At 45.7% G+C, this 13919-nt stretch overlaps 1 protein-coding gene across 2 annotated transcripts in view; it reads right to left on the bottom strand.

The window, feature by feature from the left end:
- LOC141146741 (caspase-8-like) overlaps window positions 1-13919 on the bottom strand; it is a 109675-nt gene that overhangs the window by 56806 nt on the left and 38950 nt on the right. For both annotated transcript variants that reach the window (XM_073633258.1, XM_073633257.1), the window contains exon 4: window positions 9178-9316. In XM_073633258.1, coding sequence (XP_073489359.1) covers window positions 9178-9316 — 139 coding nt within the window. The remainder of the gene's footprint in view (window positions 1-9177; window positions 9317-13919) is intronic.

Below are 13919 nucleotides of genomic sequence, written 5' to 3'. Positions count from 1 at the left end.
TCGTAGACCACAGCCCTGTGCCTACCGGCCAGAACTTTCCAACTTGGCCAGCAAGTGGGGCAAGTCCAAGTCTTTTAACACTTTCATACCCAAAACAATGGGCACTGAATAGCTGACTGGGCCATGAGTCACTACCACTCCTACCTGATCCACCACTTGGTTGTCAATCTGGATCTTCACCCAGATGATGCCTTCCACCAGGATGGGCAAGTTATTGGCTGCTTTAAGGGATAGCCAGGAGAGATCCAGTTGGTCGATTAGACCCAGTGTTGATTAGGCATGGGACCTCCAGTCCATTGAAAATGGCAAACCCCTCTGGGCTTGGGGCAGCCATAGTCTGTGGTTGGCTGGGACTGTGTGTCTGCCCCAGGAGCTGTTAGTTTAACTGAGCCTGCTTGTGTTTTTAATTTCAGGCCTGCCACAGTTCTTGCTCACATGCGTATAGCAACCACACTGCCAGCACTTACGCTCTTCTTCTGTATCCCTCCATAGCAAAATTTGCCCTTAGGTGGAGGAGCCAAATCTTATTGAAGCATGGACACCTGTTGTTTCAGGGAAGCCACTTCCAAGGTGAGTTCCCTTAGTGTTGTCTGTGTGGCAGACAGCGGCGAGGGGGCCAAGGCCTTTTCTGGCATATGCAGCGGATCATACTTTTTGATCACTGCAACTGTTGCCGCGGCATCCTCCTGTTCCCATGCAACAGTGTCCACTAGAAAATATGGAAAGAAATAGTGGGTTGTACTGTGGCCTGAATCCCCTATTTCTGCACAGCCACATGCATACCTCTTTTCCAGTCGTTTCAAGGAGTGTTGGAGTGCCACTGCAAAGTGCATGAGACTCTCATCCTCCTGTTGTCTCTGACCCTCAGCTCTGGGACCATAACATTTTCTCTGAACAGGCCCTCCAGGAGTGCCACTATTTGCTCCAGTGTGGCCCGATCCTCGTCCAGCAGAGCCATCATCGTTTGTTGGACATCATCCTCCAAGGAGTTAATGGCTAGTTCTACAATCAGCCAGGTGGGAACCTGGTACTGATGTGCAGTACTCTCTAGTCTCTCCTTTCATTCTGCCAGGGGCATATTGGAGCAACTGAACTTAGGCGTCAGGGCTGATACTAATTATTCAATGATGGTGCCTGCTCCTACTTCCGCACCTACTGCGAGAAGTAACATATCCTGCCAACTGCCGCCAAGTGTGGATGGGTGCATTGTGGTGCAGCGGCAGTGCCATACATGCAGTCCAGATGCAGCTGAAGAACTTGTATTGAAGTCAAAGTAGAACAGTTCACAACAAGCCCAGCGGAAGGAGGCCCAACAGGGAAACACTCACTAGTGACAGCAGTGTGTAGCAGAGCAGGTCTCAGCCAAGCTGACAGAGCATGTCTTGAGGGTTGGAATGTGGTCTGGTTGGTCCAAAGTGGGGAGTTTTCCAGGAGAGTGGCGAATCCCTACGCTTCCCCTCCATGTCTGAAAACTTTCCCTACCGCTAATACTGTCCCTGACAGACAGATGATGTGTCCCTATACTACCCACATGCTAGAATGTGCACCAGACCCAGGAGTCAGGGACTTAAATAGACTCTGCCACACCTAAGATGGCCACCAGAATCACATGAGTGGAACCATGTTCCTTTTGACCTCTATTCCCTCAGCGATACTGCTGCAATTGAGTGCCACCTGCAATGGAAAAAGTGGACTACATGTGCCTACATCTAAGAATATCCAAAATACTGGACCCTTACATCCTGAATGTACAACTGTATTATATATTTTGTAAGATTTTTCGGAATCCAGATAATTTACTGGGTCATAGTAATAGTTAGTCGCATTTATCTGGATTTGTTCTGTAACGTGTAAGAAGTTTCATAGCTGATCCAAGCTGCCTATTCAGTTCAAATGAGTGGAGGCAACATTCCCCCTTATGGCCCGTACACATGATCCGAATATCGTACGAAAACGATCGTCCGAGGAAGGATTGTACGATATTCGGATTGTGTGTACACTATTTTCAACAGCCGATCACGACCGTTCATCCGATATTATTCGATACCCGGAAATTTTCCTTGTACGATTCCAGATCGTACGATTTTCGTTTAGTTAGTATAGTTGTTGTCCGAAAATACAATACGAGTACACCACAACACATGACATCACTTCCGATTATTTTGTCTGTCGTACGAGAATTTTCGTGACTTTATTTACCTATTCAATTTCTACTTGCGATTATTAAGCGAGAACGGTCGTACGATCATTCGTACGATATTCGGATTGTGTGTACGGGGCATTATCCAGTCACCATGGAATGTGCCAAGGCAGATGTTGATTGTCTAATAACAGAAAGGAAGGTGTGAAAGTTTGTGAAACCATCATGTTCTGTTTACATAATCAAGCTCTTTGGTGCCAGAGTCTGCAACATGAGTTAACCCTTCGATTTACATGGCTAAGTATGTGTAGGCCCTTCCCTTATTTAGGGATAGCTGTTTCAGTTTGTCAAAGATGGCCTCATTCATGCCTCTTATGATTCAGTTGTCTTCTTTGTTCAAAATGTACAACTCCCTGTCCTCACAAATAATGTCCCTTCTCCTTAACTACTTCAATACAGGGCACTTACACCCCCTTCCTGCCCAAGCCAATTTTCAGCTTTCATCGCTGTCGCTGTTTAAATGACAATTGCGTGGTCATGCTACACTGTACCCAAACAGAAATTTTATCATTTTGTTCCCACAAATAGAGCTTTCTTTTGGTGGTATTTGATCACCTCTGCATTTTTTATTTTTTGCTAAAAAAAAAAAGTTTTTCTTTTGTTTCTGTTATAAAATTTTGTAAATAAGTAAGTTTTCTCCTTCACTGATGGGCACTGATAAGGCAGCACTGACGAGCACTGATAAGGCAGCACCGATAAGGTGGCACCAATGAGGTGGCACTGATGGGCACTGATGATGGGCACTGATAGGCGGCACTAATGGGTGGCACTGATATGCAGCACTGATGGGCATTGATAGGTGGCACTGATGGGCACTCATGGGCGGCACTGGTGGACACTGAGGGGCACTGATAGGTGACACTGATGGGCACTGAAAGGCTGCACTGATGGGTACTTATGCGTGGCACTGATAGGCGGCACTGCTGGGCACTGATAGGCGGCACTGCTGGGCATTGATACGTGGCACTGATGGGCACTGATATGCGGCACTGATAAATGGCATTGATAGGCATCACTGATGGCACTGGCAGGCAGCTGCCTGGGCACTGATTGGCATTTCCCTGGTGGTCTAGGGTGGCATACCTAGTGGTCCAGCGTGGTGGCATTCTTGGTGGTCCTAGCAGCATCCTGGTGGTCCTGGGTGGGCATCCGAAGGGGGGGCTGCGCTGATAAACAATCAGCACAGACCCCCCATCAGGAGAGCAGCTGATCGGCTATCCTCTACTCACGTCTGTCAGGCGCGAGTGAGGAAAAGCCGATCAACGGCTCTTCCTGTTTACATCGTGATCAGCCGTGATTGGACACGGCTGATCACATGGTAAAGAGCCTCCGTCAGAGGCTCTTTACCGAGATCGGTGTTGCGGTGTGTCAGACTGACACACCGCACCACCGATCGCCGTGATGCGCGCCCCCGCGGGCGCGCGAGAGCAGTCGTTCTGGAGGGCCGTCAAATGAAGTCCACCCAGAACGATAGCCGCCCAGCTGTCATTTGACGGCCAGCAGGCAGGAAGCGGTTAAAGTGATTATAAACCTTCAGATTTTTTTTTAAACTAAATTAACAAACATGTTATGCTTACCTGCGCTGTACAATGGTTTTGCACAGAGCAGCCCCAATCCTCCTTTTCTGGGGTCCCCTGCCAGAGCTCCAGACCCCTCCTCTTCGGCAAGTGCCCCCAGGGAAAGTGGCTGTGAGTGCTCGCTCCTGAGCCTTCCAATCTGCGTTTATTGACACAGACTGGGTGAATCGCTGCTATAAATCTGCCCAATGAAGAGGGAGACAGTGCCTAGGGCCGCTGCTCTCCTGCACATTTCTGGATTGGATTGGGCTCAGGTAGGAATAAGGATGGGGGGGGGCTGGGGGGCTCCTGCAGCACAGAATGTTTTTTTTACCTTACTGAATAGAAGTCATTAAGGTAAAAAAACTGTACAACCACTTTAAGGTGTAGGGAGAATTATGAGTCCTGACCTTCCGAGTCTGCCCTCCTATGATGGACGATCCATTTTATGAGTGGTTGTGTTTGTCTCTCTAATGTACACGTCTTTACATTCCTCAGTGAACTGCATATACCAAGATATTTGGTAGCTAGCTTATGTTTGGGTGCTGGGTCATTTGGATGTAAAAGCTTCTGCCTCCGTGTATTGCCAAACTTGAAAGACACAGGGATGCGATAGATGCTTCCAGGGCTGTGGTCAGTGAGAAGACCAAATCCATATTTGGTGGTCCTGCCCTCATAATATTTGGTCATGAGTCTTCGGACTCCTGTTCACCCATTTTCCACGTATCTACTCACCTTGCTCCATTGTCCGATTCAGGGCCTCTTCTCTTACCAGCAGAAACAATGGCACTTACATATTTATCTCAACTAAATGCACAATAGCCAGGGCCTTTAAAAAGCCAGCTGTTTCATTTGCAGAGGTGAAGAGCACCCTGCCGACCGTTATGATTCATGAAAAGATGGCAAGTATCCTCCGCAACACTCATGCTAAAAAAAGTGAGGGCCCCCATGGTGGTGTTACGCTCTTCCAACCTTACACCCGACCAGCCTAGGCCTCTCAAATTAACCTACCCCTATCCCCAGCCTGAGGGAACCTCCCTTCCCTTGCCTTTTCTTGCTCCTTGCTTATGCCCCTTTTTCCCTTCCTACTACTATTTCTTTCTTCCTGTTCCTCCAATCTCCTTCCTGATCCCTTCCTCTACTATGATGAATGGGACTACCTACTGCTAGCTAAGATAATAACGTAATAGACATGTATGCTTATTATTTCTATAAATACTCTATGACTGCGGGCTGTTGGGCTTTTGTGAATACATAAATTGGATTGTAAACGTATCCTACAAATCCTTTCCCAATATCCTGTGTAGCACCCTCTAGGTAGGTAGGTGCTAGATTTAAGATTTTTGGAGGATAGGTAAATTTAAGCAGGCTTGGCTGGGTTGCTAGGCCTGTTTGTTTTCATTCTGGGCTGAGAGTGGCTCAGGGTAGCAGCTGGTAACTCACAGGCATCATCAATGAGACCTCCCTCTTATTTCTAGAGCTTGCTAGAAAGATCTGGAAAGAGAGGAGGAGGGGAGAGGTGGAGCTACCTCGGGTGTTTTAGGGAACCCTGACCAATCCCCAACCAGGATTGGCAGGGAGCAGGCCTCCTTAAATACCCAGGGTCAGCCCAGCTGGAGAAGAAGTTGTCAGGTGGAAGAGCTGGAGTGAGAGAGTGTGGAGGCTGTTGGGGCCTTTGAGGGAGCTCCCCAGTCTGGGGGGGTGACCTTGGGCCTAGGCTCGGGTACAATCAGGACCACCTTAAGGAACGCATGAAGAGGTCCTATACCGGAGGCACAAGAGAGAGCAAGGAGAAGACAGCGGGAGAGAGCACTGCTAAGAGACTCCAGGGAGGACAACTGGTCGCAGCCGAGAGGGCTGGTGAGTGAGGCACAGTCAGGAGGACTGGGGAGGCATGTCTGAGAGGACTGGGAGTTTGCAGTCTAAGATGGGTGCAAAACCAGAAGTGTGGACTGTGGTGGAAGGGGCAGTAGAAAGAGGCAGCTGCAGCCAGGAGAGCTGTCAGGACCTGAGTTACTTATGGGTGGCACTGATAGGAGGCTGAGGGCTAACTGGGATCAGTAGTCATAGCAAAGAGTGGCTAGCACAAGGACTTTTCTGCTACATCTGTGGGGCCCGTGGTCCCAGTCTGCAAAGGGCATTTGCTGAGGCCTGGCTGAGTCAGTGTCAGGCCTAACCAACAAATGGTTGCCCAGGGACAGCTAGCACTAAGTGTTGTGCTGGAAGTGACTAGAAGTAACAGTCTGCAGCAAGTGATGAGCTGGTTGAGTGAGGAGTGATGAGCTTCAAGCAAGTTTGTGCAGGAGAAAGCTGAAGGAGTATGTACAGGGAGTGTACATAGATGTTCCAAAAAAAACGATTGCTGTTTATTCACACTGGGCATCCCATATCTCCCATCCCCATCCAAGTTATAACCCTCAATAAAACAAAAAAAAAAAAAACAAAGTTCATTGACTCCTTTATGTCTTGGAGTGCCTGAGAGTGAATACAGGGCTGAGCAGGGTGACAGACAGACCATAATTCTCAGCAGTCTCGTCTGAAATGTCTGTTCACAGCTAACCTGCGAGCTGTTGCCACTAACAACTGAAGTTGAGTACGGGAACTGCACTTTGTTCCACTTATTGAGGAATTAAACTTGGGGAAGGACTAAAATGCTCTGCTTGCATTCAGTACTATAGCATCAAGTGCCGTTGTCCATAGTAACCAGCGGGAGCTGATTGTCAACTATTGCTGCCTGCTCACCCAGTCGCCCCAACTGTGGCTGGGGTGGATACTTGTGCCTATCCTGCAACTCAGGAACTGTTCTATTATGTGCTGCCACCCCTGGCAACCATGGTGGGCGATCGCGCCTATGGATTACAAAATGTCCAGCGTTTCTGCTAATGCTGGACATTCTGAACTTTTGCTCAAATTCCTGCTTGTAACAGTAAAGTGTGCCTATTGCCTGGGGTGATCAGGGTAAGCCTGCCGGTGCCTGCGGGCGAGACTGAGCTAAGCATGTTCCTTTCAGTGAGACACAGGCTACTAACTTTCTTGTTGCTACCGGCAACCACCGGAAAAGTCAGCGGCCATCTACTTTCAATTGTTTGGGCACAGTTGGTGCTGAGCAACATGCCTGGACAAGTCCTGCTAGTCGCAGCATACCTGCAATCTTCAGTTAATCCAACAAGGGGTTACAACAGCGTATTCAGGGAGGGGCCTGCCTATCAGTTTTACAGACGCCAGTTTGTCTGGAAGCGAGGGGGCGGTGCCACGCCCTAGAAGAGACCCAGCATTCCCTGCTAGCAGCAGACATCACGAGGCTGAGGAGCAAGATGGTGGAGGGTGGTCGCATACTCTCAGCGCTGACCTGATTACCTGATGTGTAGGAACGGACGCTGGTGCCTGTTCAGTTGGATCATTGCGGGGGATTCGCCCTCAGGGTGATTGACGGGATGGAGCGACTGTGCTTGCTGTGTCCAGAGTACTGGATACCGACCGCGGTGGTTAGTGCCTGGGCTAGGTGCAGTCATTGTGACGAATCGCTTACCCGGCCACCACCCAGACCAGAGCAGCTGAATACAAGCAGTGGGTGCAGAGGTCCCCTAATGTCTGTGTACTGCCTGGGAAAGGAAAATCAAGGGAGCTACCCAGATATTCCCGGTTCCAGCGGGAAGTTCAGCATAGAGTAGCTCTGGAGTGGGGTCTGGACTATCCTTATGTCCCTCCCGCAACCATGGACATCATCGAGAACTCACGGGGAGAGTGGGAGGATGACAAGGTCTGGGAGTATTTACACATCCCCAAGCAGTTGCGGGTGCCAGAATGTGAGGAGACCTGGGCCCATTTTGAGGACATTTGTAAGGAACGCTGGCTAGGGAGGTCCATCTACAGGGACAGAGTGATGGTTGCCAAGGTAGGACGGCCTAAGAAGAGTCACTCTCCATCCAGTCTCCATCAGGGAGGAAGGGGGCATCAGGAAGAGATTTCCCGACCCACACTTTTATGCTTGAAGGGACTGTTGGAGGTACAGCCATCATAAGTCAGATGACAGTGGGCTAAAGCCCAGTTTTAGCTGACCTTGGTTCGGGCTCTGGAAGGATCCCGACAATAATATCGGGATCCACCCAGATGCCTTATTGGCAGATGGCTCAGCCTCTCATTGTGCTTCTGAGAGTCCAAGCCAGCCACTCCCACTCCCTCTTCAGCTCTGGACTCCAGTGAGTGCTGGAGGGGCAGAGAAGAGATCGGTGTCTGACAGTTACTGCTCTCTGTGCAGAGTGGACCGAGAACTGAGCAATCAGTGGTCATGTGATCACTTTGGCAGACTGATGCTGCAGCAGTATATATGTTTGTTTTTTATTCCTACACTTCTCCTTTTTCACAGACATTTTAAAGTTAAAAAAGGGATTGTACTTCGTGTACAACACATGTATACCTTTAAAGAAATTCAGTTGCACTGAGAAATGTAATCACTTGCCGACCAGCCGCCGCAGTTATACTGCAGGAGGTTGGCTCAGCTGCACAAATTGCCATAGGTGTACGTCGGGCTCGTACACGGGGATCTGTGGGCGCGTGCGCACCGCCAGAGGCACGTGCGCACTTCAATTGGCCTGCGGGGGAGAAAATCAGTGGGTCTGATGGACTCGATGTCCGCCGGACACCAGCGATCCTTCCCCGCAGCGACAGAACAAGGATCTGCCTCTGTAAACAAGGCAAATCTCTATTCTGACAGGGAGATCACACAGATCCTGTCTTTCTGCTATGCAAGAAGATGGATCTGTGTGTTGTCCCAGTGAGCCCTTCCCCCATACAGTTAGAACACACAGTGAGGGAACACAGTTAACCCCTTGATCGCTCCTGATGTTAACCCCTTCCCTGCCAGTGTCATTAGTACAGTAACAGTGCATATTTTTAGCACTGATTACTGTAGTAATGTCACTGGTTCCCAAAAAAGTGTCAAAAATATCCATCAGGTGTCCGATCTGTCCGCCGCAATGTCGCAGTCCCGCTAAAAATAACTGAAATAAAAAATAAAAATGCTATAAATCTATCCTCTATTTTGTAGTCGCGGTAACTTTTGCACAAACCAATCAATATATGCTTATTGGGAATTTTTTTACCAAAAATATGTAGCAGAATACATATTGACCTAAACTGATGGATAAATTATTTTTTTTTACATTTTTTTGTAAATGTTTTATAATAAACTTTTTTTTTCAAAATTGTTGCTCTTTTTGTGTTTATAGCGTAAAAGATAAAAAACGCAGAGGTGATCAAATACCACCAAAAGAAAGCTCTATTTGTGGGAAAAAAAGGACATCAATTGTATTTGGGTACAGAGTCGCATGCAATTGTCAGTTGCCGTATCGCAAAAAATAACCTGGTCATTAAGAGGGTAAATCCTTCTGGGGCTGAAGTGGTAAAATAAATTACAGATACCTTGATTTTCATATGATTGAACTTTCTGATGGAGGTCTTTGCGGCCAATTACAGCTAAAGTTCCTTTTAATTTTTCCAAGTTACTTTCACTCAGAAATGTATCTCTTTCCATTTCAGTAAGCACATCCAACATGGATTCCTTAGCAATAAAAAATAAAACAGGGACAAATTATTTTAAACATAGATGTGAATTTTAAATATACAAAGTTTTTAGTTTAGTTTGCAAATGGTGCCTTAATCTAAGATATGCAGAAAGATACAGTATAAAAACAAAATGCTGGAAACTAAAAATTTCTATAAAATTCAAGTGGTTGTCTGCAATCCACCAAATCCAGTCCTGTAATCAATTTGGCAGGGCCAAATATTCACAACCCAATAGATTTTATTTTTAACTAAAAACCTGCCAACTTCTCCCATGAACTAATTCTGGTCCTTTAAACCAGCTGTAAAATGCCCCACATGTACTCTGGTGTCAGTGAGTAAGGAGGTAAGGACATTTAACATTTTATTAGAATGGGACTGATGTGGTAAGAGGCCCATAAGAGTCAGGGGTAGAGGGAGAGTGAATGGATCTTCACAGCATATTGGGAAGGTTTTTCAGATCAAATCATCACATCTGCAAATTCTCTGTTTGGGCACATTGACACAAAAGTAGAACTGATGACACAATATAAGTGTATTTTTGTGACCCATACATAGTCATGTTTTCTAGAGACATGGGAAAATGCAACCTTCTTTCATTCTTTTACATTTTACATTTTTTCATCAGAACTCCAGCATGTTCCTCTGTAAAACTAGCAAACATTTTAAAGTAGGTCAGGAGTATCTTTTAGGGCTGGTTCACACCAGCAACACACTACATCGCAAGGCTGCTAATGTCCGCTTTGTAGGAGCAGTAAGAAGGGTGATGCAAATTGCACTTTGTTGCAAATTGTTTACTTTTTTTCATTTTTTTTGTAACTTTATTTGAGGTGTCACAAAATTACACTTCATTTAGGTCTCCATACAGCAGCATTTTGCATTGCGCTGCACTGAGATGATATGTGGTGCTGTGCTATGTATTGCACTGCGATAAAATGATGCCTGCAGTTATTTAATATTTATTCATTTAGTTGAATGTATGTTTTATCAGTAAGCAATCTTAAGAGAGATCATTTAAAAATCATATAAGATATAAAAATATATAAGAAACAATTAGTTATTGACATTGTCCCGTTTATGTAAAAAAATTAGAATATCATCAAAAAGTTAATCTATTTCAGTAATTCAATTCAAAAAGTGAAACTCATATATTTTATAGATTCATTACGCACAGAGTGATATATTTCAAGCATTTCTTTCTTTTAATTTTGATGATTATGGTTTACAGCTAGTGAAAACCCGAAATTCAGTATCTCAGAAATTTTTTTGCTGCCCCCACCAAAAATATATACCACCAGCCCCCACTGCTTGACATTTATCCAGAAGACAGTCATTGACCCCTTCCACAAGGAGCGTAAGTCACAAAAGGTCATTGGTAAAGAAGCTGTCTGTTCACAGAGTGCTGTATCCAAGCATATTAATGGAAATTTGAGTGGAAGGAAAAAGTGTGGTAGAAAAAGGTGCACATGCAACAGGGGTAACCGCAGCATTGAGAAGATTGTGATGCAAAGGCTTTTCAAGAATTTGGGGGAGAGTCTGAAGGAGTGGACTACAGCTTGTGCCAGTGCTTCAAGAGCCACCACACACAGATGTATCCAGGACATGGGCTACAACTGTCACATTCCTTGTGTCAAGCCACTCCTGAACCAGAGAAAACGTCAGAAGCGTCCTACCTATCACACTGTGTGTAATGAATCTATATAAAATATGAGTTTCATTTTTTGAATTGAATTACTGAAATAAACTTGAAAATAACTTTTTGATGCACCTGTATATTGGCACTTTAATCTTAAGAAATATAAAATTTGTATGAATATTGTAATAATGCATATATGCTATTTATTATGACAGTGCTACTGTGTGTGCTATGAAATATATGTGGATATGACATGAAAGGATAACCTTATATCACACTTCTTAAAGTGTTTTTTATATTACACTTCTTAAAGTGATTGTAAACCCTGTACTACCACTTTTACCTACAGGTAAGCTTATAATAAGGCTTACCTGTAGGAACTGTGACTATCTCCTAAACTTGCACCATTTAGGAGTTATTCAGTGTATTCACATGTGCCAACGTCATCGACACTGAAGAAATGGCTCGCTCATGCCGTTTCTTCAGTAGCTGTGCCGTGACCATCAGCTCCCGCACGCATGCATGGGAGTGACGTCACCGTGGCTCTGGCCAATTACAGCGCTGTTACGCTTTTAATTTTTTGTAATATGAAAAACAATAAAAAGAAAGTGATATAAAAAAAAATTACAGCGCTGGAGCCCGCAAACCTAGAAATAACTCTGGGAGACATGTCGTTGGTCACAGCAGTATGCGGGAACTGCTGCAACAGCTTCGATCTACGGTAAGTATTTCATAATGGGCTAGTATGCGATGCATACTAGCTCATTATGCCTTTGTCTTGCAGGTTGTTTTTTTTTTGAGAGTTTACAACCACTTTAAAACTGTTTTCATATTTATAATTTTTTTTTATTGAATTGACAGATGGGATTGTGTATACAATTGGAATATGTGTGTCCTCTAGATGACACAAAAGATTGAGTGATTTTAGCAGCTCCTAGTTAGTGGAGCTGTCCGTGAGGGTGATACGAGGCGGACCCTGGTCAATGTTATGTTTTATAATGGAGTTATTGAGTCAGTGTCGCTAGCCGCTGAGAAAGTCCTAATAGACGAAATTCCTAGGGTGGAGTTTATCACAGTGATGTTATATGCTGCCACTTTAATCCAAGCAGCAGTCTCTCTTGTAAGTTTACCCGCCTTGTTTTAGCCTTTATTTTATGGCATGTCATTTTAGTAAACATTACTGCATCGGGGGTTTCAGTTGTGCATCTGACAATTGTCAGATCCAAACCTTCTAAGATCTAAAACTAACGTCCAAATCACTCTCCCTCCTAGAAAGAAAAAAATTGTCTAATCAATGCATCTGTGTGGTCTCCTCACAGGAGATTAATTCAATATCTTAACGAGACTAGTGTCACTCACAAGCCAAGATATACATCACTCAAACCTAAACAAAACAGCTCATACAAATTGATAAATGGTGTGTGACTTAAGTTTGTTTTGTTTATCATGTTTTGTTTTGCGGATGCCCGGCCACCCGCACCCCAAGGGAACCGCTGTTTGCTGCCGCCACCAAATCTGGACTCCTGGAAACTCCCAGAATTCCTGGAACCCACCTGCCCCCCACTCTACGCCACTGGCGGCGCCCCTGACTGACGTGCACTCTAGGCCGGAGCCTACCTTGCCTATAGGTAGCGCTGGCCCTGCTCTTCCAGGAGACACCCTGGCTTGCAAGGAAGGACCTGGACAGCAGAAGGCCTGAACAGTAGTCTCTTTTGAAGCTACAGGATTTCCATAAACAGAGTGAGTATCTTTACACCCCCAGGGCCTGGAAGGGAGAAGGCTGTCCAATGCAATATCATTCAAACTCTCAGGGATACTGCCACCAACATAAACCCAATCCCTTGTCCTGGGACATTTCACCAAGCAGCCAGGTGGGCTGGTATTTTGAAGAGAGGGGAGCTCCTACAAGTTGGGCCTTTGCTACAATTCCACCCAGGGGACACAGAGCTCCGAGAAGGGGGATGTCCTTTGGCAAGTCCAGAAAGACTGTTGCTGTTCCAGAGCGAATGCATTCAAGGATTTGTGCATTTTTGTGGTGTGCATAGAGAGGGAAGTTGTCCACATCGTTTTTCTTTATGTCAAGTTGGGCATCCCATAATCCCTATACACTATCCAAGTTGCTTTCCCCAATAAAACAACAAAAACAAACCCATAGACTGTTTCTTTGTCTTTGAATGAAAGTTAAAAATGCTTGTTGCCTGTGCGGGAATAGGGGGACCCAAAATCCACCTGCCCTCTAGGGGGGTAGCGCTACAAAAAACATCTATAAAAATCAAGTCTATGTATGTTCATATTCACTTGTGATCCGTGCAAACTTATCCGTGACTAGGGATGAGCTTCGAGTTCGAGTCGATCATCACCTGTACGCCAAACAGCGAACAATTTGGGGTGTTCGCGGCAAATTCGAAAGCCGCGAAACACCCTTTAAAAGTCTATGGGAGAAATCAAAAGTGCTAATTTTAAAGGCTTATATGCATGGAATTGTCATAAAAAGTGTTTGGGGACCTGGGTCCTGCCCCAGGGGACATGGATCAATGCAAAAAAAAGTTTTTAAAACGGCCATGATATCAGAGGGGGGCGGGGTCACCGCCCCCTCTGACGTCACGGGGAATGCCACAGGGAAGTCCCCGTGCGTCAGAGGGAGGCGGGGTCACTGGGTGGCCCTGCCCCCCATTATTTAAGAACCGTCAGAAGAGGAGAAGCGTCACACAGCGGGAGCCTCCCACCATGCCATCATGGATGCGGAGCGGCCCGAGGAGAAGAAGGGAAGAAGACGCCGTGGAGGAAGATGCCGGACGAGAACACCAAAGGAAGAACCAGAAGAAGAAGAAGATGGAGGAAGAAACCGAAGGAAGATAGAAGATAGAAGAAAGAAGATAGAAGAAAGAAGAAGCATTTAAATAAAGGAATTGTCAAAAACTGTCTCTTGTGATTTTTAACATTTTTGACAGTTTTTTTGTGAAAT

This window comes from Aquarana catesbeiana, linkage group LG06, assembly GCF_042186555.1.
Source record: "Aquarana catesbeiana isolate 2022-GZ linkage group LG06, ASM4218655v1, whole genome shotgun sequence".
NCBI classification, from domain to species: Eukaryota; Metazoa; Chordata; class Amphibia; order Anura; family Ranidae; genus Aquarana; species Aquarana catesbeiana.
The sequence above is the reverse complement of the archived record's forward strand: the minus strand, read 5'-3'. Positions and strand labels throughout refer to the sequence as shown.